A 20,083-nucleotide genomic window follows, 5' to 3' on the forward strand; every position below is an offset into this window, starting at 1 on the left:
CAATGAGGAGGATTTCATTTTAAGAGATTATACAGCAAAAAGCAGCTAATGCAATTCCACTCTTCTCTGGTGGTTTCTTTAGGACAAAAAAATATCTTCTACTATTTTCTGAAAGTCAAATAAGACTTCTGCAGGTCACTTGTGATATGAGCAGCTAAAAGGCCTTCCGCCTTCAAAAAAGAAAACCCACAGGAAGAAAGAATGACCGTGACTTGACCGTAATACACAAGAGTTGGAGAAATTATGGAACTAAGGGTAAGTAAGGATAAAAGAGAAGAGCAAAGAAATAAAGCGTTACACACAAAGAGCCAAGCAGGGCGTACTCAGAAAGCGTGTCCTCCTGCCGCCAGGCTTGAAGGCCAAACGCTCCGAACCCCAGCTGAACTTTACACAGCCTGAAGAGATGGAGGGAAGGGGAAAGGAAGAGAGAGGGGATGAGGAGAGAAGGGGAGGGGACAAAAGTGTAGATGGGTGCAGAAAAATGTGAAGAACATAAAAGAGAGAATAAGGAGAGCAACAGAGAGATGAAAAAAGAATAAAAAAGAGAAATGAAGTGAAAGACATGATAAGAAGACAAAAGGAATAGATGAGAGGTAGGAAAAAGAGGCACAGTTGAAGAATACACAGAAAGGATGTTAACAGTGAGTAAGCCATCACACTGTTTTACACTCTGAAGAAAACAGATCAAGGAAGATTGAAGTTCTTCTTGTGAAGTAGAACCTGCATGCACTTGTATGTGTCTGCATGCAAAGCATACAACGAGTGTAAATTATGCAAAGAGGCCTGCTGCAGCCTGGAGCTCACAGTGATATGTTTACCTGGGGTCGGAGCACACAGGCTGGGCACAGAAAGGGCTGCCTCGCTGGTGTAGGCTGAACACAGGTTGTCGCTGGAGGGAGAGGGTTTGAGTGGCTGGAGCACTGTGCTGCTGCCTGAATCGGCTAATCCTCCAGGGGCTAACAGAGCCAGCTGGCCGGGGTAGACGGTCGGGACACTCTGGGCGGATAAAGTGCTGCCTGGAGTTCGCAGAAGCCATCGGCAGGAGAGCAGAAGCCAGGGAAAGACAGAAAGCAAACGCACAAACACATAGATAACATCAAGAGATCCACCACCAGAGACATTTACACAGACAAGCACACAGGAAACAGACAGAAAAAGCAGTCAGAAATTTTCAAGCTCCGAGCCTGATCCAGCATACACCCACATGCACATATGACCAAAGAAATGAACACACACATACATACATGTGCACATAAATGCATGAACACAGAGAAGGTGTAGCATAAAGTAAATGTTTGTGATAGTTGTGGTTATACTTGAGTTACAGCTTCCGAATTTACATTAATCTTACACACAGAGTTTCTGTTCAGAGATGCAGGATTAAAGGTTTCATTTAAGCACACTTTAAAAAAAACCAACATATTTCTTCCAAAAATGTTTAGTTTAGTCTGTCTCTGTGATTTTTAATTTTCTAAATGTCTGAATGATTTGATTCTATTAGCGGCATGTGAGAAATTCTGAACTGAGCTTTTACTTTTACGTTGAAACACAAGCCTACCTGGCTGTAACGGACTCTTACTGCCGTGCGTGGAGCTGGTTCTGGATGATTTTGAAGACTTGCTTTTAGTGAGTCGACGCCTTCTGCCAGTCACGGCAGTAATGGGAGGGATCACTGTTGGAGGAACCTAAACCAAAACCAAAGAAGAAAGGTTGTGTTGAGCTGTATGTGATACTGTTGAAATATTAGCATTTGTTTTCATAATTTGGATGAGTTACCTTTCCCAGCCTGGTGAACAGACGATCTATTTCCTCCTTCTGGCGCAAGTGGAGGGCCTGAATTTCACGCATGTGCCTGGTGGAAGGAAGGGGGAATAAAATATATACTTTAAAGAATACTTAATGACAAAAAAAGAGTTCAATGATGAGAAGACAGTGTGGAAAAGGGCTCAGGTTTCTAGGAATTGATGAAAATCTTTTTTCAAGAAAAGCTGGGATGGCAACTGAAAGAACTGTAAAGGATAATAGGTGTTTGACCTCATTCTTGACAAGGAAGGGAAGAAAAGGAAAAAGTAGGAGTATAATTCTTTAGAACTGGAGAGTAACTGTATTAAAGAATATGAGGGGCATAAAAAGGCAGAAAGGGTTTTGAACACACAAGTCAAGGGTTAACTCACTTTTCTCTGAGGCGGTTTACTTCCCGTTTGAAGTCTTCATCCTCAAATTCTGAGTCGTTGTCACTGCTGATGTAGGAGTTATTGAAGGAGTTGCTGTTTAGACTCGGCAAGGAGGCTTTATGAGTAGAGTCTGGGGTCAAAACTTGGCCAGGATCACTGGTTCCATTAGCAGCCTGGGCAGCACGTGAGGGACTCTGCCTGGACTCGGGGCTCTGCTCCTGGGCACGGCTGACTGAGAACCTACCAACACGGGCCTCAGTGTTGGTTGTAACCTGAAGTGAAAGATAAAAACACTGGAATTGGAAACAAAGTAGGCTAGACGAGAGAATGAGAAACTGAGACAGTAAATACCTGGAAGCGTCCGACAGTAGTGGTGGGCTTGGGGGAGGGGGAGGGGGAAGTGAAAGGAGAGGTGTGTTGGGATCCTGCAGGAGTCCTTTGGCAGAATCCATCCACTACATCCCCGCCTTGTCCTCCTCCTCCTCTCAGAGGAGATATGGAGTCTTTGTGCAAAGTGTTCTCTGGGCTGGAGAGGCTGGAGGATGACGAGGAGGAGGACGAAGTAGACGAGGTGGTGGAGGAAGATTCAGTGCAAGCTGGGCGTTGAACAGTGGGCTCTTCTGCAGCCAATGACACCTGAGCAGGCAGATGAAACAGATAGCCTGTCAGCCTTAGAACTATGCAGTATTAATGTATGGTATGTACTGTTGAAGAGCTTTCACCTGAAATCTTCCTAATTTAATTCCATATGCAGGAGCAAGAGAAGCAGAAGAAGACACTCTTTCTTCCTCCAGAAAGAAGGGAACTGAAGGATTCATCAGAAATATGTTAGACAACAGCTAAAACACTCAGACAGACAGCTTAATATGTTTAGTAAATATATTGTGCATACTTGGTTGTCCTGCTGAAGGCACATTACTGTGAGAGGCCTGAGGTTTGCACAGAAAGAGGAGAATACAGCTTGAGTAGTCAATCAATTTAAAATACACAATTCCAGACCAAGCTACTGTGATAAAATGCAAACAAATGTGTGTTTACCTGTGTGTGTGAGCTCACAGGAACAGTCTCTGGGCTCAGAGCTCTCCTCAACTGGGCATCCAGATCCTCCAGAGGCTGCTGGGACTGAAAGTATTGGCAAATATAATGTTAGACACACACAAACAAGCAATGCAAAAACACACAAGAAAGCCACAGCAATTAGATGGACAAATAGTTACTATTCAGCAACATAAGCATGAATGAGCTCAAAGCATCGATGCATTTAAAAAGCCAAGATCCCTAAAGCCATATTTTAGCCTGGTTCTCACCCTGTTTTAGAGTTGACTGTAAGATATTGGAAAGTTTCTTCATGCATATACACATCAGTATAGAGATGAAAATACAGAGGGCATGCAAAGCCTTTCATTCTCTGGAGCAATTTAACCACAATTAAAAAATACATCATCAAAATCAGATCTTTTGCGAACTTCAACAACAGCAGGATTATTTTGATCAAATTTGACAAGTCTCGCCTGGGAGAGCTCCATAAGGGATGGGAAGTGAATGCTATAACATGGCAGGTCAGATTCTTCATGAAAGAGCTGCGAGTCATGTCTCGCTGTTCAGTGTGCTGTTCCGGTGGAGAGGACAGTCTATTTTTAGGTGGCAGCATCCACAGCCACAACAACACAGTCTGGAAATTAAAGTCACTGCTCTGTCTCTCTGCCATGAATCATTGGTCTTCAGTCCATCTCACTGCTGCCTCTGTCTCTTTTCTGTCAGTTTTAATCTCTTTGTCTGTTTTTATTTATCTGCATCACATAGACATATCTGCCCGACATTCTGTTATTCTCCATCATCATTACCCTGTTCTGATAATGTCTGTCTGTACTTGCAATTTTTTTAATATATTCATTTCATGGATAAAGTAAGAAAGGTTTTTGATAGAAATGAAATGTAATGTCTCTGTTGTCTTTTAGTTTTTGTATTTTTTTGTTTTTGCACTTCATTGGTTTGTCACATAGGGTTACATCCATTGTCTAAGTATTAAATTATTCAGAGAGAACACAGTAAATCAGACTGGGATGAACGAAGCTGAAGCGCTACTCACACACAACAGATGCCCAAATTAGCTCAACCACATAAAGATAAAAGCTGATAGAAAAATTCAAAGCCTTTAATAGTAAGCATGATCACAGTGCTGCATTGCAGTGGAGACAGCAGTCTCTAAAAAAAGGGAAACAAACACCTGTATTAGACAAGGTCCTGGGAAGGATGTCATGAGTTCTGAAGGAGGAGAAGTAGCCTGATCCCAGAGAAAGATATGATGATAAGGTAGAGGAGAGAAAGAGAGACAATAGAAAAGATTGTAGAGGAAATTACAAGAAAAGTGCACATTGTGGAGGATGTCAAAAGGAATTTTCATGCTAGATGAGTTGTAAGAATAGTGGTAGAAACATGGTGGAGCATAGCTCCTCAACAACATAAGTGGTGAGTTAACTTTTAAGTGTAGCAGTGTAAATTAGCCTGGAAGTTTCATCCAAAAACATGCACATGCTCTTTAACCACATACTCAAATAAATAATACTGCCAACTTTGGTTTAACTGAATCTAAACCTCTCCAAACATTCCTGTGGTATGACAAACCGTAGAAACTTACCGGTACCCTGGATAAGGGAGTTTTGGATGGAGTAGTCTGGCTTAAGGAAGAGGCAGGGATAACTATGGGAAATTCAATTTAGAAAGTCAGAAATCAATGCTTTAAAAACAGAGTAATTAGTTGTAGCACATCCATTCATACACCCACCCGTCTGTGCAGGGGTGGAGACAGGTGTTCCAGGGCCCTGGACTGGTGCAGATGACCCCAGCGAGCCCAGCGCCAGGCTGGAGGGGGGCTGAGGAGGATTGGCTGACTGGGCTGTGATAGCAGTGGTGGAGGTAGAGCTAGGGCCTACCGGAGACGAGGTACCTGCCACAGAGGCTCCAGAGGCTATGTCAACAGCCAGGATGTCTCCCTGAGCAGATGCCACCCCTCCACCAAGGTCCATGAAGAGAGACCGCAGCTTCTTGTCAAGAGCTTGGATATCGTCTGGCTTGCCTTGGGACTCAGAGGAGGCATCACTCCTGAGAATCAAGACAAGACTGATGACTTTGAAAGGTAATTTCAGATTTCTCAAAAACATTTGACATTCATGACTTACAGGGCAAAAAAGAGAAAACCGCCTTACATAACTCAAAATATGTTTACCTATGTTCATAAACTTAATTTATCTGCCTCATGAGGATTTCAGGATGTAAACAAAGCAACAAACATAGATTCAAATAATGGCAGGGGCTTCTTAAGAAAGTGGGAATACTCTCCACTTGCCGAATTATATTCTAACTGAACAATTAGTTGATGCCAACTTTTGCTTGTTTGCATAATTTAAATATTGTGATTTGATACGCATCAACCACTTCTCACCTTGTATCACATTCCCCACAGTGTGTGTGCGCCTGTCCTGGCAGGGCTGCTGTCTGTGGCTGGGAGTGGACCAAAGTTGGCTGGACTATAGGAACATTTGTGGTCACTGGCTGGAGTCCGATAGAGGAGGAGGCGGGAGAGGATGGTGCAGGTTTGGAGGGGGCAGAGGGAGCAAGCTGGGGAGCTGGGATGGCGGTGGTGGGGATGACAGGCAAGGATAGGGAAGAAGTAAGGGAGGATGTGGGAGAGACTGATGGATTATCAGATGAGACTACACTAGCTGTAGGAGCAGAAGAGGGTGGCGTAGATACAAAGGGAAGAGTCTGGGTGGAAGGAGGGGAGGTGAGCATTGCTGGGGGAATGCTAGACATGCTGGCTGTTGGTAAAGTAGAAGGTACTGAAGCAGCAGTGACAGCAGAAACTGTCTGGGACTGGATGAAAGCCTGGGGCTGAATTTGTGCTTGACCCTGGGTTTGTGGTTGGGGCACAGTCTGAGAATGTGCCTGTGACTGAAGGATGGGCTGATTTACCAAAGTGGGAGGAGGAGGTGAGGAACAAGGGGGACTGAGATGGACAGGGGCCACAGAGGAGGGAGTGGAGGCTGAGGAGAGGGGAGGTAGAGAGGGATCGAGGACCTGCTCCTTTAAATTAAAAGGGACAAGCCCAGCATTAGAGTCCACAGTGGGAGTGATTGTGAGTGATGAGGAGACTGAAGCTGCAGCAGGGTGCAGAGGAGGATGGGTGGAGTGGATGGATGCTGGAGCTGTGCTGGGTCCCATGTCAAACTGATTCTGGTTCTGTCTGAGTTCAGAAAAGGCTTGTTGTAAGCTGATTACTCCAGCAGACTGGGACAACCCCAAACCTTGGCCCGGCATCTGAGATGGAGCTGGAGGAGCTGGAAAGGAAAAGGAACACCATTCTCACAACTCAGGAAATCACCAATATGATAATACCCAGAATAACTCAACAGACCCATTTAAAAGTCTAATCACCTAGGAAACCAAAGACGCATGTATGAACTTACGAGTAAGGAGTGATAACGATATCCAGGGACCGTTACCGAGTTGAATCGACTCGGGATAATATTGAACACCCAAGTGTACAATACTACCAGAGAACTACAAGTTGACCAATACAGATGATATTTACAGACTCAGAGTCCTTACCCGTTTCAACAGAAAGTGCAGGGGCAGTAGAAGGAGAGGATGGATACGTTGGTTCCTTCAGCCTGGCTTCAGGTACGGGGCTGACGATGAATTTCCGACCTGCTGAATGGACCACTTGTGCTGTTGCACTTGATGGGATGTCTAAGGCAAAAGACAAAAACAATTAATGGCCTCATTACTTGTTAGTCTGAGTGGAAAACAATTCTTACATGCAAACTTGCATGCTGCAGCTTGTCCTCCAAACAGGCAAAATGAGGGTCTTTAAATAAAAAAGAGGCATAAAAAGTGTAGTGTACAAAGTCTTCACACGGTGCCCAACGTTACTGTGAGGGTTTGTTTTGTTGTTGTTACCTGGCATAGGGGCAGATATCACAGGAGTCTGCTCCTGTTTGTCACCCACCATCTGTAGATCAACAAGAGAACATGTTAACTAAGAGGGATCAGCTGGGAAAAAATATAAAATGATCTATTTTACTTATTATCATCATACTATTTGAAGGAAACATTGCTCCATGTGTACTCCCAAATCCAGAAAAGGAGCATAGACAAAAAACAGATGATATAAAGAAGTGTTGCTTTTACCTGGCTGTTCGGGTCTCTCTCCAGACCCTTCTCATCGGCATTCTCAATTACTTCTCTGACTTGCTCAATAAATGACTCCCGCTCACTCTCCAGGATGAACTCACTTTGGACCTGGACAAAGAAAAAGATATTGTGTTCTTCTTATGGCAGAAGACAGAAAACACGTCTTGTAATGGAGCCTGATAAAGACACTCTCCATTAAAGTGCAAGCACAGGTATTACATGTACGTCAGTGGTTTTGGAGAACAAAGAGTAGATAGCATGTGTACTGGCATGTAAAACATGGCCCAGCTTTAGTACAAAAGTATCGATCAGGATTTAAGGTCCATCTGACTCTGGATGTCAGCATCAGACAACTTTCCAGCCTCAGAAACAGACACACTGCCAGTAACAAATACAAGCTGCCAGACATTGTACTTCTCAATCCTTACTAGCAGGGCAGTTGTACATTTGTGCTTTTGTGTCTTTTCCCCTTCAGATAGAAGATAACAGGAGTTGCTGCTGCAGCAACATACAGTACCAGAAGAACAAATGTGTAAACATGTTGTGCTGGGTGGCCGAAAGAAAATCATCAACCTGTAAATTGGCTTAGTTCTTTAACAAACACTGTGGCATTTAGACTCTGTATTGTATTCATGGGCTGAGGATTTAATGAGGTTAAGTTAGTCACTCTTTTTCTATTTGTACTGTCCTACTTTTTCATTTCAGACATAATTCCCATTGGTCTTAAATATGGCTCAGTGTCATAAAATGTGCTATTAATGCATTCAAAGTGCAACCAGTGTGATTGAAGTTTAGCATTTGTACTAGAAAGCAATGTATGACATTAAATAATGTTAATCTCCTCATTTTCTATGATTTGATATTTGGACCAAAGTGTGTCACAGCAATCTAAGGAAAGCCTTAGGAAACTGTCAACTGAAAAAAGGCACAATACTGTATGCCTTTAATGCATTTAGAGAAAGAGTCATTTAAAAGTGTAAACAGCAGTGTGACTCTGCGAGTACCATGATCTGGGCAATCTCCTCAGGGTTGTCTCCATCTAGGTCGAACCTAAAAGTCACCATCTTCCTGTTGTGAGTCTCCAGCTGACACTCGGCTACCCTGTCTCCTCGGTTGGAGATCTACATGCGATCATGCATTCACGCACACACCAAACAAACAAGTACAGCACACAGAGTTATTATTAAGATATGAACGGGACTTATTGTTCATATATGCCACTGGAGGGGTGATTGGATGTGTTATTACATTGAGAACGTTGAGTTTCGCCTTAGAAAGCTTGTCATTGCGCGATCGACTTCGTACAGATCGTCTCTGATGACGCTTGGTGGAGCGGCCTTCGTGCCGACCGCCCCCTCCTCCTCCTTCATTGCCGTCACTCAGGCCTGAGGTCTCAGAGTGGCCGCTAATGTATGAGAGACAGACACAGGTGAGCACAGATTCAAAAAGCATGTCAAAAGTATCGAAAACGTGAAATATGATCAGGAAAATGAGATTTTATTCAAGGAGCGCGGTATTATGCAACTGCTTGTGCATGCATAGTTTACCTCTCTATCGATGAGAAAACTTGAGGTGGCTGTAGTTGGGACTGTGACAGCTCTGAAGACTGTGAGGCTGACTGAAACACACACACACACACACACATCGTACAGAAAGACATGAAAATGCACATGAACAGTAAAGTGACCATTGCCACAAACACATTGTGAGGAAGGAAAATGCAGCATGGAATCTTGAAAATAAGCAAAGTCTTGCAAAAAAAACACAACAAACAAAACCAATTTGATTAAAAGCAAAGTTTTCATGATTTTTGAGAAACAAGATCTCAGTAAATTCAGACCAAAAAAATAAAAATGCATGTGGAATAAAATGCATTAAAGTGGGGTCAAATTTCAACAAATCTGGTACAACAGACACTGCAATCTACTCCGTCTACAAATGATGACTTGGAAGTAAAAACTAAAAATGGAACGAAATAACTACAGTTCAACAAATCCCTGGACAGTTATAAACTGGTCCTATTAAACACCGTTTTTTTTCCAGAAAAAGAAAGTGTCTGAAGTTTTACATTTTCTCTGGTTCCACCGAGATTTCTCCAAGGACCACTGCTTAAATTTGTATTCTTACACCAACACACAAAAGATACTCAACAAGAGACACCAATAAATGCTGCGCATTCACAAACCAACCGTGAACAGTACTCCGGCCATCTGAAATGCTCGTCTCATGAATCCCAAATCACAAAGTAGCTAAAAACTTTCATATAACTAAGATGAGTGTCAGCTTGGTTGCTGTCAGGTAAAGCAGCATTTATGTGTGTGTGTGGGAGAGTTTTCCATATGTGCATGACCTAAATACGTCAGAATTACATAAAGGTACATTACAGGCAGCTAACAGTCTTGGTAGTGATTAAGACTGAGCAACCAATCAAATAAATGTATTAAGAAGTTTATGAATAAATGTGAATATTTTATTAGATAAGCAACTACTACAGGTAACTCTGAGGAAGTTAACTTTCTAGGAAAAGGGATGCAATTTACAAAACAAAAAAAATAGAAATCAGAGGTTACCCTGGTTTTAAACACTTTGGGAACAACCTCCATTGAATGCGATTTCATACAGCATTTTATTGTTACAGATACTGAACGGGGACATGACATCCACTTGGTCCGTTCCAGCAGAACCAGTACCTTAGGAGGGGCTTCCATGGGAGTGTCAGGAGGGGCGGCGACTACACTGATGATTGGCACCACGGTGGCCAAAGGCTGAGGCACAGGTGTGGGAACAGGAGGAAGAGGAGGAGGAGGAGGGGAAACAATTGTAGGTACCACCCCAACGGGGATTAGCAGAGGAGAGGGAGGGGCGGTCACGACGGCTGTCGGTATGGCAACAGGAATAGACAGCAACGGTGAAGGGAGGGTCGGCAAGGGAACGGTGGAGGTAGGCAAAGTTGGACTGGGCTGAGAGAGAAAGTCCAAGAATAGGAGGAGAAGGGAAGAGAAAAGAAAGAGGGGGGTAGATAAGGCAGAGGATGAGTGAGATGAGAGAACGCGAAGAAGACGGAAGTGACGTCACAGGGTGGATGAGGAAGTAAATAAACCTAGCAAGTGATCAGAAGTGTGGACAGACTGAGAAAACTCCATTTAGTTGCCTCGGCAGTGAACAGTGAACCAAAGCGTGCCTTTACATCATATATAAGTGGGAGAAAATGCTTTCCCTGATATATGATGTGAAATAGCTGCAGAAAAAGCCCCAGAGAAAAACTCTCAGAGCAAGACAGACGTCATATACTGCACATCAAGTCTATTAGTGAAAACATCCCAAGCTCTGACACCAAACAACATATTCGGTGGCAAACGAGCTGTGTGACACACACTTTACTCTGCCATGCAACCACAGAACAAAACTCTGTCAACGTGCAGTCAGGATTTCAAGACATTGGCGGACTGAGCAAATTCTTTTCACAATGTAGATGGGCAACATTCCTTCAAACGGAGATAAAGGGCTTCCCAAATGCATCTCTGATTAAGAGACTCTGTTTCCTGAATCTCAGAGCGTAATTTTAAACTGGAGTAAATTACATATGACATGTAATACAGCTGCAACAATTGCTCTGTTGCAGCACACCGTCAGATGAGCATTAAATTTGTTAGTGGCTTTAAAAGCTATTTAGAGTCAAAGATTTAAGTGCCAAGGCCCCTTCGTAAGAAACATTGTACCGAGTATCATCAGCGTACTCGATTATGCCTCTTCCACTGGACATTCTTCAAAACATTTAGCTTTGAACAATTTCCAGGGTCACGGGAAGGACAGTAGAGGCTAGAGGTGGCAAGGAGGCTGAGAAGTAGTCAAATGAGAGGAGCCTCATGAGAAAATGACCTTCTTCTTAATTGATCAGTGACCTCAGAAAGCATTTTCCTATTGAGTTTAATGTCTGCATCCCTAGTTTTAAGCCCTCTTTATTACAGTATCATTTCACTTATTAAATTATGGTCCCAGACAGAGTCAAATAGATGATAAAGAAGAGTATGTTTGAGGACAAAACTGCCATGTGATGGAGTAGCTGCTATCCAACAAGAGTCCATAGTTTCTATGATTCTCAGACAGGTCCTCCGCTTGCTCATAACCTCAGGTTTAAAGACGGCGACTGCAAAAATGAAAATCTTTGCACTTTTAAACTAAGGCTAATGTCACGTTGACCGTGTTCATCTGTCTTACACACCCTAAGGGTCTGCAGACAAAAATCCCACATCTGAAATTAAACTTACATCAAATCCACACTCCAAAGGAAAAATACACACACTTTGTAGACATTATTGACTGCGCTAATTGAAATATCAACACATAAGTAATTCAATTATTTGAATAAAAATGTGTTTTGATCTTTAGGTTGACATGAATAAGGTTTCAAGAAGCACCACTGATGGAGATTACATTTCAAGACTCTCCTTTGCCTGCTCTTTGCTATACTAACCACGTGATGTGTATCAGTCTTGATCCTGGAAATATTACCCATCTGCATTTCCCTTAAATTTGCTGAGTATTTCTTATCCATGCTTTTAATCAAGAGGTTAGTCGGAGTGTTTTAGGTTAACAAAAGGAAAATTCTTACAAACAACACGACACAGCTAGTATTTTCCAAATGGTACAAATTCTGCCTGAGTTCTGTTCAATGTCAAACAGATTCACCAACAAATCACACTGAAGCACGATTACTTTCTAAGGTGCAGACATTCACAAACACTAATACACAAGGATGGATAGACACAATAATTTATCAACACACCGGACAAAACACAATGGTACCTGAACCAGAGCTAGTTGGGCAGCTTGGTACAAAAAGTAAAGGTGCTCTATACTGGGAGATGGACTTAGATCACACAACTACACACACACACACACCAAAAAAGTGAAAAACACAAAGAAACAAACCAAGTGGTAAACACACGCAACATGCCCATGAGCAAGGCAGAGCATGGAAAGAAAAACAGAAGAAACAAACTGAGCTGATGATGAGTTTAAAGTGGAACAGAGCAGAACATGCTATAAGAACACATGACATGTAAGAGGTACAGTTATGTTACTGCTGTCCGAGCCTCCAGTTCATCTGTTCTTTTACATGTTCCATGCGTCTCCGTTTATCAGTTCATGTCTGTCAGCAGTCTATCAAAACACGTTCACTAGCTTCCAGCCATTTGATTTGAGCCCTTCCATTACATACATATGACCAGATTTACTGAACGTGTGTGTGTGTGTGTCCATGTTTACAACACGGACACAATAGTTCTATGTATCTGTTATATGTATAAGTGCAAACAAATATACCCATATACACTCATATTTAACAAGGACAAAAAATACATTAGCTGAGCAAAAGTTTCATTCATGGCATATCTGTTGTATTGGGTTGTACTAGATTACGCTGGTATTTCAAGTAATGTGCTTAAAGGGTGTACACAAAACACTGAACTCAATCCAGCACCTCTCTGCAAAGAACCAGAGCCAACTGGGGTGGATTTCTCTCAACATATTCAAACTAAACCTCCAGTACCTGTGCAGGTGCTTGTTGCAGAGTTGTGTGTGTTGGGCTCTGAAGAGATGTACTGCTCTGACTAGTTGACACAGCCTGGAGGAAAGTGTGGGAGGGAACATGGTTAGTAAAGAAATGAGAGAACAATTAGTGCTAACATAAAGGTTTTGAAGGATGTGACTACACTGTTAACTGCTAACCGAAATACATTCCAGCTAAGTCAAACATTTGATGCATTATTAAATTCCTTGCACATTAAACATTTAACGAGCACAATAACTGTATTAATAATTGAAGAATAATTGTATTCTCTCTATATTGGGTTTAGGCATGAAAGGATGTGTGTTTTTTTTTCTTTTTCTTCTTACTTGTTGGGATGTCCCAGGAGGAGCTGGCTGGGTGGTAGCAGAGACCAGAGGAGGTCCTGAACTTGGCTGAGGGGTTGGCTGCTGCTTAGAAACAGATTTATAGAAAGACGGACAGAAAAAAAACAGACAACAGACAGAGGAAACGATCCGATGTTGAAAGACATAAAACCATGGAGAATGGAAGTGAAAAGTTGAGAGATTGGGAACAAGGAGAGAGAAAAAAAAAAGCAACAATCAGAACATGTTTTTAGCATCCGGAGCAAAACCATGCATGAGTGCAAACACAAGGTACTTGTGCTCTCTACTGATCGGCATTTAACGTGAACTGTCTTCTTGTGTATGCACCCATGCACAAAGACAACATGTGTACACTCTAATCCATTCAGCAACATATATATGCACATTAACATCTACTGTATGCATATACAGCAACAGTACAGACACGGTACTGGGGTTAAGCAGGGTGTAAGTAGGGTTGTTCTTATTTTATTGCATGCAGGTAAGACCCTTAGTGATTGGCAGTGATAATAAGTGGATGTTACATACTGTAGTCAACAAAGCTCAGAGTAGAGGCTGGAGTAGTGACACTCAAAAATAGTCAACAAAAGTAGAAGAATTTAAAGCAGTCCCTCCCACATGGCCTGTCCTGCCCCACCTTTACTGACTCTGCCAATTATTTTCCAAAGATCCCTTTAAGAAAGTCTGACTGGTCTGAAATATCACATCTTCTCTTTATATTCCCAGTCAAGTTAAACTTTGTAATTGACTTCATGTTTGATTCTTAATCCATGAATGTCTCTGATGATAACTGCAGAGACCAAGGAAGTCCCTTCCCTTCCTGAACCATTCAAACAATCGAACATACGGCAGTATACGGACAATTATGACCAACCAATAAGTGACTGAACCCTTAGAAGGCTGTGTGCAACTCAGTTCCTGCCATGAGGCTCACCCTCACAAAGTGTGAAGAAAGCCTATGCAGGCACAGCATGTTGCACCAGACAGATACCATCTACCTTTAACTAACAACAGAGGCTGCAATATAAACACAGTAAAGAACCTCGCAGAACACAAATTTAATGTATAAAATTGAAAGAAACATTAAGAAATGAAGATAAATAACAAAAGTAGAGTTCATGACAGGTAAAGACTGAAGGAATTAAAAGAGAAGCCGGTGACAGTAAGAGGCTGAGAGTATGGATGACACTGATAACATCAGCGTTCTAAGGGTTTAATATAATTTCAGCTGGGATCTTTGAACTCGGTGTAGGAAGTTGATCTTCAGACTGGGCAGGAAATGAAAACAAATAATGCTAAAAATAAAGAACTGGCTCAAAGCCAAGCTCCTTAGCATGTACAAAACAACAGAAATAACCTATAGAACATACACATGAATGGCTCTCTAGATGGTTACACTGCTTGGTTCGTCTAAGCCCTCTCAGTTTTGTTGTATGTTTCTGTGTGTTTGTCCACACAAATCCACAAAGTCCCACAGCTTTAATGCTTCAAAGATTCAATTCTAAGCCTATACTTGGGTTGCAATTTAATGCATTGCATTTACAAATTGAATATTATATAGTAACTTATTTGAAGAGCACATCTAGATGATTTTAAGGATCACTTTGACTTTGGATTTGTATGAGCAAAACCAAAGTATACCATAGAAACAGTATACCCATACAAACACACATTTCTCATATACATTCATATATGAACATACAGACAAAATACTACTTACTCATACACAAAATGAATGTAGTTCACAACATAAGCACATAAAGGAGGGGGCTTAGACTGTTTGTTTGTAAAGCCTGTGCACTAGAGAGTGTCTCAAAGACCACCAGTATTTTACTTTTAAATGAATTCTCTCCGCCAACAATAACGACTCTCATGTTGTACTTGAATTAAATGTTCTGGGTTTTTTCCCCAGATGTGATCTGTTTCGTACTCATCTGTTTAGGTCTCAACCGAAATAGCAGTGACAAAAAGTCATGTTCTTTATTAACATTGTTCTACACGCGATTCCTCTGTTAGGAAACCCTGTGAGAGACTGAATAATGTGACGCATTTTGATGGCAGACTGTGAGACCTTCTCTGTGCTGTTGATATGACTGGAGGGGGTTAAAATCACAATGAGACTACGAGATGACAAATAACTATCAGCTGGGGGACCTGGGTCAGCAGGGTATAAAAACAACAGGGATTGGTATCACTGCCTCTGGATCAGATTACTAATATAATTTTATTCAATTATTTTTGGAATGATTAATGTTACTTGATGGATGGCAATGTCTCCATGTCTCTCTGCTAAACTGCTAGCTAATTGTCTTACTGGACAGGGAGAAATTCATGATTCAACTGTCTTTTTATAAATCAAAAGCAATGTTTGTTAAATCTTCAATCTATGAGATATTAACAATTTGAAGAGCTCAAAATAACATCAACATCCATCAATAAACAGCAGTCTGTGGATCCTAAGTTACAAAAAAATGCAACTTTAGTAACTGACCCAGAGGTCTGAGGGTATTTCTAAGGTCTAAACTTTGTACCATAGGGGGGTTAGCTGGCTGCATGGCCAGCATTGACTCATGGTATGTCATATCCGGCTGGGCTGGTATCACTCCTCCATGCCGGGCCCAGGCACTCTGCATCAGAGATTCCAGCTGAGTTGATGGAGCTCCCCCAAGTGGGAGGTCAGATGACGGGGTTGGGGGAAAAAAGTTCTGCACAGAAGGTGGATGTCCTTGGGGATCCATATGAGGCACTCCCCCAGATGAATCATAGTGTGCAGATGAGGATGAGCGAGGGATAGACTGAGCCGCTGAGAAGTCAAAGGGAGGAAGGAGAGCTGGGGGAGGTGGTGACTGGAACTCTCCTGCGTCAGAGGAAGCAAGAGAGTCACTGGACGGATCTGGACTTCTGTCCTTGGTGTTTACACCGATGTGATGAAGTAGAAGGCTTCCGGGGGGTAAGGGAAGCTCCGGACTGACGTATGCATAGAGCTCCTCTGTCACAGGCTGAAGACGGTTGTATGTTCCTGAGCTACCGGATCCCGTTCCAGAGCTGTCTTCTAAAGGGAGGTCCATGGAGCTCCTTCTGGTTCTGTAAAGTCTGGATGCCAGGAGGCTTGGGTCTCCAGCGGCAGCTGCTGCAGCAGCAGCTGCAGCTAGATGAAACTCAAAAACACTTCCAGCGGGTGGAGGAGCATCAGCCATGATGGCAGGTGCAGAAACAGGGAAGGAGGACGAGGATGCATGTTGTGGAGGAAAGCATCCCTCAGATGATGCAGAAGAGACAGAGCCACCAGTCGAAGCACTCATGGGGGGTAAGGGTTGGGGTATTGGACTGTGTGCACTCATTCTTTGCATGATGTGTGGGTGCAAGAACCCCGGTTGAGATGGAGGACCAGGATCAAAACCCAAACTAGCAGCTGCAGCTGCTGCCTGCCTCTGATGATGGAAACTCAAGTGGCCAAGCTGATGTGCAGTCATTGGGTATCCTCCATATGCCATTGCTTCGTAATGGTCCAACAAGGCAGCTTGATTCAGACTTAATCTCCTCACTGTTTCCTCGTGTTCTGCTCTCATGTCTTTAAAGCCATACACACTTGGGTCAGACTGTCCTGGGAGATGTAGGGGTTCCCCTACACCAAGTCTCTGAGCAGCTGCTGCAAAACCAGGATTGACCATAAACAGAGGAGGAGGCTCAACACCTTCCATCCCAGAAAAGGGGTGGAGGCTGCTCCCGTAGCGAGTGTAGGCAGGTTGGAAGTGTCGGGTATGTGCCTCAAGAATGGAGGTGCTCTTGCGTCTCTGGTTGTTGTAACCCTTTGGAGGCCCAGTGGGAGGAGGTGAGAAGGAAATAGGGCGCTCAGGGATGGAGGGGAAGAAAATGCTTGGGGGGTCTGGGACAGTTTGTAGAGGGATGTTCCCTGCTGGGCCTCCTCCACCTGAGCTTGTTCCTCCACTGAAAGGATGGGGCATTGAATGCTGCTGCGACAATGAGATATAATGGATTTAAGAATGAGACTCAAGAGAATGACAGAGAAAACCACAGCAAAGGCCCACATGAAATGGAGCAAAACATAAATCCAATAAGTAGAAATTCAAAACCAAAAGAAAAAAGGATGTATATCCATCCTTCATAATAAAAGCAGATTGCAGTTAGGAAGGAACACAAAAGTTGTACTTAAAAGCTGTAAAACAAAGTGATGAACAACAAAAGTAAAGAGGAAATATAAAGCTGGTTACAACAGATGGATCACGTGACACACTGGTTCAGCTGCAGGGCAAAGACAGGAAGACCAAACAAAGACAAGAAAGAAAAAGAGATACAAAAGCTCACAGGTGGAGAAAAATGGAAAGAGGAAACGCCAAAGCTCGCCAACGTCAAGATGCATCTTCAATCAGGAAAAAGTGTCCTTTAATACAGCAAAATGCTGACTTGGAGCCTGGAACTTTACATTAAGATGTAAAGAATATTAGAAAATGAAGAAAGAGATCCAACTGAATTAATCCAGCCCAGTGTAACTGACTCTTTGATAGGGAACCGCTGTCCCATGGATATCTATTCCGAACTTCTCTATTGGTTTGATCAAATGTGGAATGAAGTCAAATCTGCATACCTTGAGCAGATACTTCTTTACATGTGAAAAACTAGTTTTTTTCCTGATAGAAGATGCATGTCATATTAGATTTTGGTACCATGGGGCATGGTTATGGCTCACGACACTCTGTATTTTTTTTATGAACACATTACGGCCGACTAGAGGTAGAGAGAGTTAAAGAGACATTTAGAACTAAGACTCCCACTTTTCCGGTCCTGGTTCTGGGGGCTTCCTGCCTTGCATGTTTTGGATGTTTCTTTCCCTTAACAAACCTGATTCAATTCAGTTGATCATTAATGAAGCTTCTGCACAGCGTCTGCACAGCTTCATACCTAGTTGACCAACTCATTTGTATGAGGTTTGAACATGCGGGGCAGCAGGTCCCAGCACCAGAAATGAAAGACACTGGAGTGAATAATGATGTAAAATCTACTTAACAGGGCAAAGGTAGCACATGAAATGCACTGAGCTGAGCAAAGAGATTTTTCTGCGAACCAAATATGAAATTAGCTTTCAAACTAAGGCGCTTGTTCAGCGCTCAAAATCTTCATCTTATTTGTCAAAATCTTTAAGCATTATCTAAGCTGTAAATGTTCTGAACAGGAAACTGGGAACTTTTTCAGTTGTATCGTTTCCAGAGAGCATCTCATCTTGCACTTTTGAATTTTAAGTAGCATATAAGAGCTAATTTCTGATTCAGTTAAACTTTTCAACATTACACAGTCAATTTCTTGTATTTTTCATTTGTTTTCTTTATGTAATGAAATTGTATCATCTTCTATAAAGCAGTCTTATTGTCTTAAGTTTAAATCTCCAGTGTGGCTAATGTTGCTCGTCTTTTTCTCTCTCTTCCATCTATGGTTCACACCACCACTGGGGAGTGTGTTTGTCAACCTACAGGGGTTGAAAACAGGGCAGGTAGGCTGGCCCTCCGCTGCCTGGCCCTGGGCTGAGAAGAGGCTGAGTGAAGGGGTAGGACTGTCTCCAGGGCCTTGGAGAGGCGCCCAGCAAAAGTGTCTCTCTCAGCTGCGAGAGGTATGCAGGGTGAGGTGGTGGTGGTGGAGGTGTAGGAGGACAGATCTGGAGGAGGTGTGGCGGGCTTTTTTGGAGGAACGACCAGGGGCGTAGGAGCATTACAAAAGGAATAGGAGGAAGGGGGGACGCAAATAGACATGCTACGACTTCGACGGCCGTGTGATACAGGCTGCAGGCCAGGGAGAGGTGGTGGAAGAGGGTGGGACCAACATGAAAAACAAAGAAGTTAAAAACAACAAAAAGTTCTTAAATAGAGAACATAACAGTAACATGGGGCAGGGAGATACTCCAACAGAAGAAAAATCAATTACATGAGAAAACAGTTTCGTATTTTTAATCTGGTACATGAACAGAAAAAAATTAAGTAAACCATCATCCCAATCTGCCACCGAATCAGTTCAATTCAGGGACAGATTGCACCGGTAACAAATTTCTCATTGGAGCAAACTGTTTACATGTTCTGCATCATCTTCTTATAAATGGATATTATTACAAATAACTTTTTAAAAAAACAAAACACGTAAATGAACATACGATCTAAAGGAGAAAAGGAAAACAAAAAACAACCTGAAAAGATTTGACAAAATAAACTGAAAAAATATCCAAAAAGAACAGAAGATAAACACATTATATAAGAATGAATAACAATTATCCAAAATGATTCCTTTGGAAAGTGATCTAATGAAATAAACCAAGTCAATTTATGTAGTTCCTTGACTCCGTGAACAGCCTTTTGATGGTGAAATAAGCCTGAGAAATTCTGTTACTTCAAAAACAGCCCCAAAAAAAGCCAAACCTGTGATTGAGTTATTCTATCAGTCTGCTCACAAACTGAGCTGTTTTAACAACCGAATCATTGTGGGTGCTGCTGTTCTGAACGTCAGGCAAAAACCAAAGATAGTCAGGCGGCCACGGACCTGCCAATGAGCAACTACTTTTAAGGTGGCCTTAAGAAAATAATCAGACACTTATGCTTCAGCACTGCTGTTCGGAGGCCAACAAATTAAAATTAAGGCTAAAACAGCAGGTATGAAGGGAAAAAAAATAATCACTGAGTATGTAAGTGAGTCTACATAAAGACAGATCGACATTTACATGTAAAATACACCGCACATGTAATGCATTTTGAATTATTCATGGCATCTGTGGCACATGAGTATCAAGCATCACTTGACTT

At 42.4% G+C, this 20,083-nt stretch overlaps 1 protein-coding gene across 9 annotated transcripts in view; it reads right to left on the reverse strand.

The window, feature by feature from the left end:
• The window catches only part of wnk1b (WNK lysine deficient protein kinase 1b), a 79,874-nt gene that overhangs the window by 12,129 nt on the left and 47,662 nt on the right, over positions 1–20,083 (reverse strand). The window contains exons 12-34 of one of the 9 annotated variants that reach the window (XM_072377688.1): positions 15,815–17,254; positions 13,266–13,346; positions 12,919–12,993; positions 10,058–10,327; positions 8,915–8,985; positions 8,616–8,772; positions 8,372–8,488; positions 7,365–7,475; positions 7,134–7,185; positions 6,783–6,923; positions 5,617–6,511; positions 4,960–5,276; positions 4,813–4,874; positions 4,402–4,458; positions 3,213–3,296; positions 3,067–3,103; positions 2,897–2,979; positions 2,526–2,810; positions 2,175–2,446; positions 1,777–1,852; positions 1,559–1,685; positions 819–1,016; positions 303–395 (exon numbers count right to left, since the gene is read on the reverse strand). In XM_072377688.1, coding sequence (XP_072233789.1) covers positions 303–395; positions 819–1,016; positions 1,559–1,685; positions 1,777–1,852; positions 2,175–2,446; positions 2,526–2,810; positions 2,897–2,979; positions 3,067–3,103; positions 3,213–3,296; positions 4,402–4,458; positions 4,813–4,874; positions 4,960–5,276; positions 5,617–6,511; positions 6,783–6,923; positions 7,134–7,185; positions 7,365–7,475; positions 8,372–8,488; positions 8,616–8,772; positions 8,915–8,985; positions 10,058–10,327; positions 12,919–12,993; positions 13,266–13,346; positions 15,815–17,254 — 5,101 coding nt within the window. Of the gene's footprint in view, positions 1–302; positions 396–818; positions 1,185–1,558; positions 1,686–1,776; positions 1,853–2,174; positions 2,447–2,525; positions 2,811–2,896; positions 2,980–3,066; positions 3,104–3,212; positions 3,297–4,401; positions 4,459–4,812; positions 4,875–4,959; positions 5,277–5,616; positions 6,512–6,782; positions 6,924–7,133; positions 7,186–7,364; positions 7,476–8,371; positions 8,489–8,615; positions 8,773–8,914; positions 8,986–10,057; positions 10,328–12,918; positions 12,994–13,265; positions 13,350–15,814; positions 17,258–20,083 lie in introns of those variants that run through there. The other 8 variants (XM_072377689.1, XM_072377687.1, XM_072377695.1 and 5 more) reach the window with 8 other exon arrangements.

Source organism: Leuresthes tenuis, unplaced genomic scaffold (assembly GCF_036924035.1).
Source record: "Leuresthes tenuis unplaced genomic scaffold, fLeuTen1.0.hap1 SCAF_23, whole genome shotgun sequence".
Lineage (NCBI taxonomy): Eukaryota > Metazoa > Chordata > Actinopteri > Atheriniformes > Atherinopsidae > Leuresthes > Leuresthes tenuis.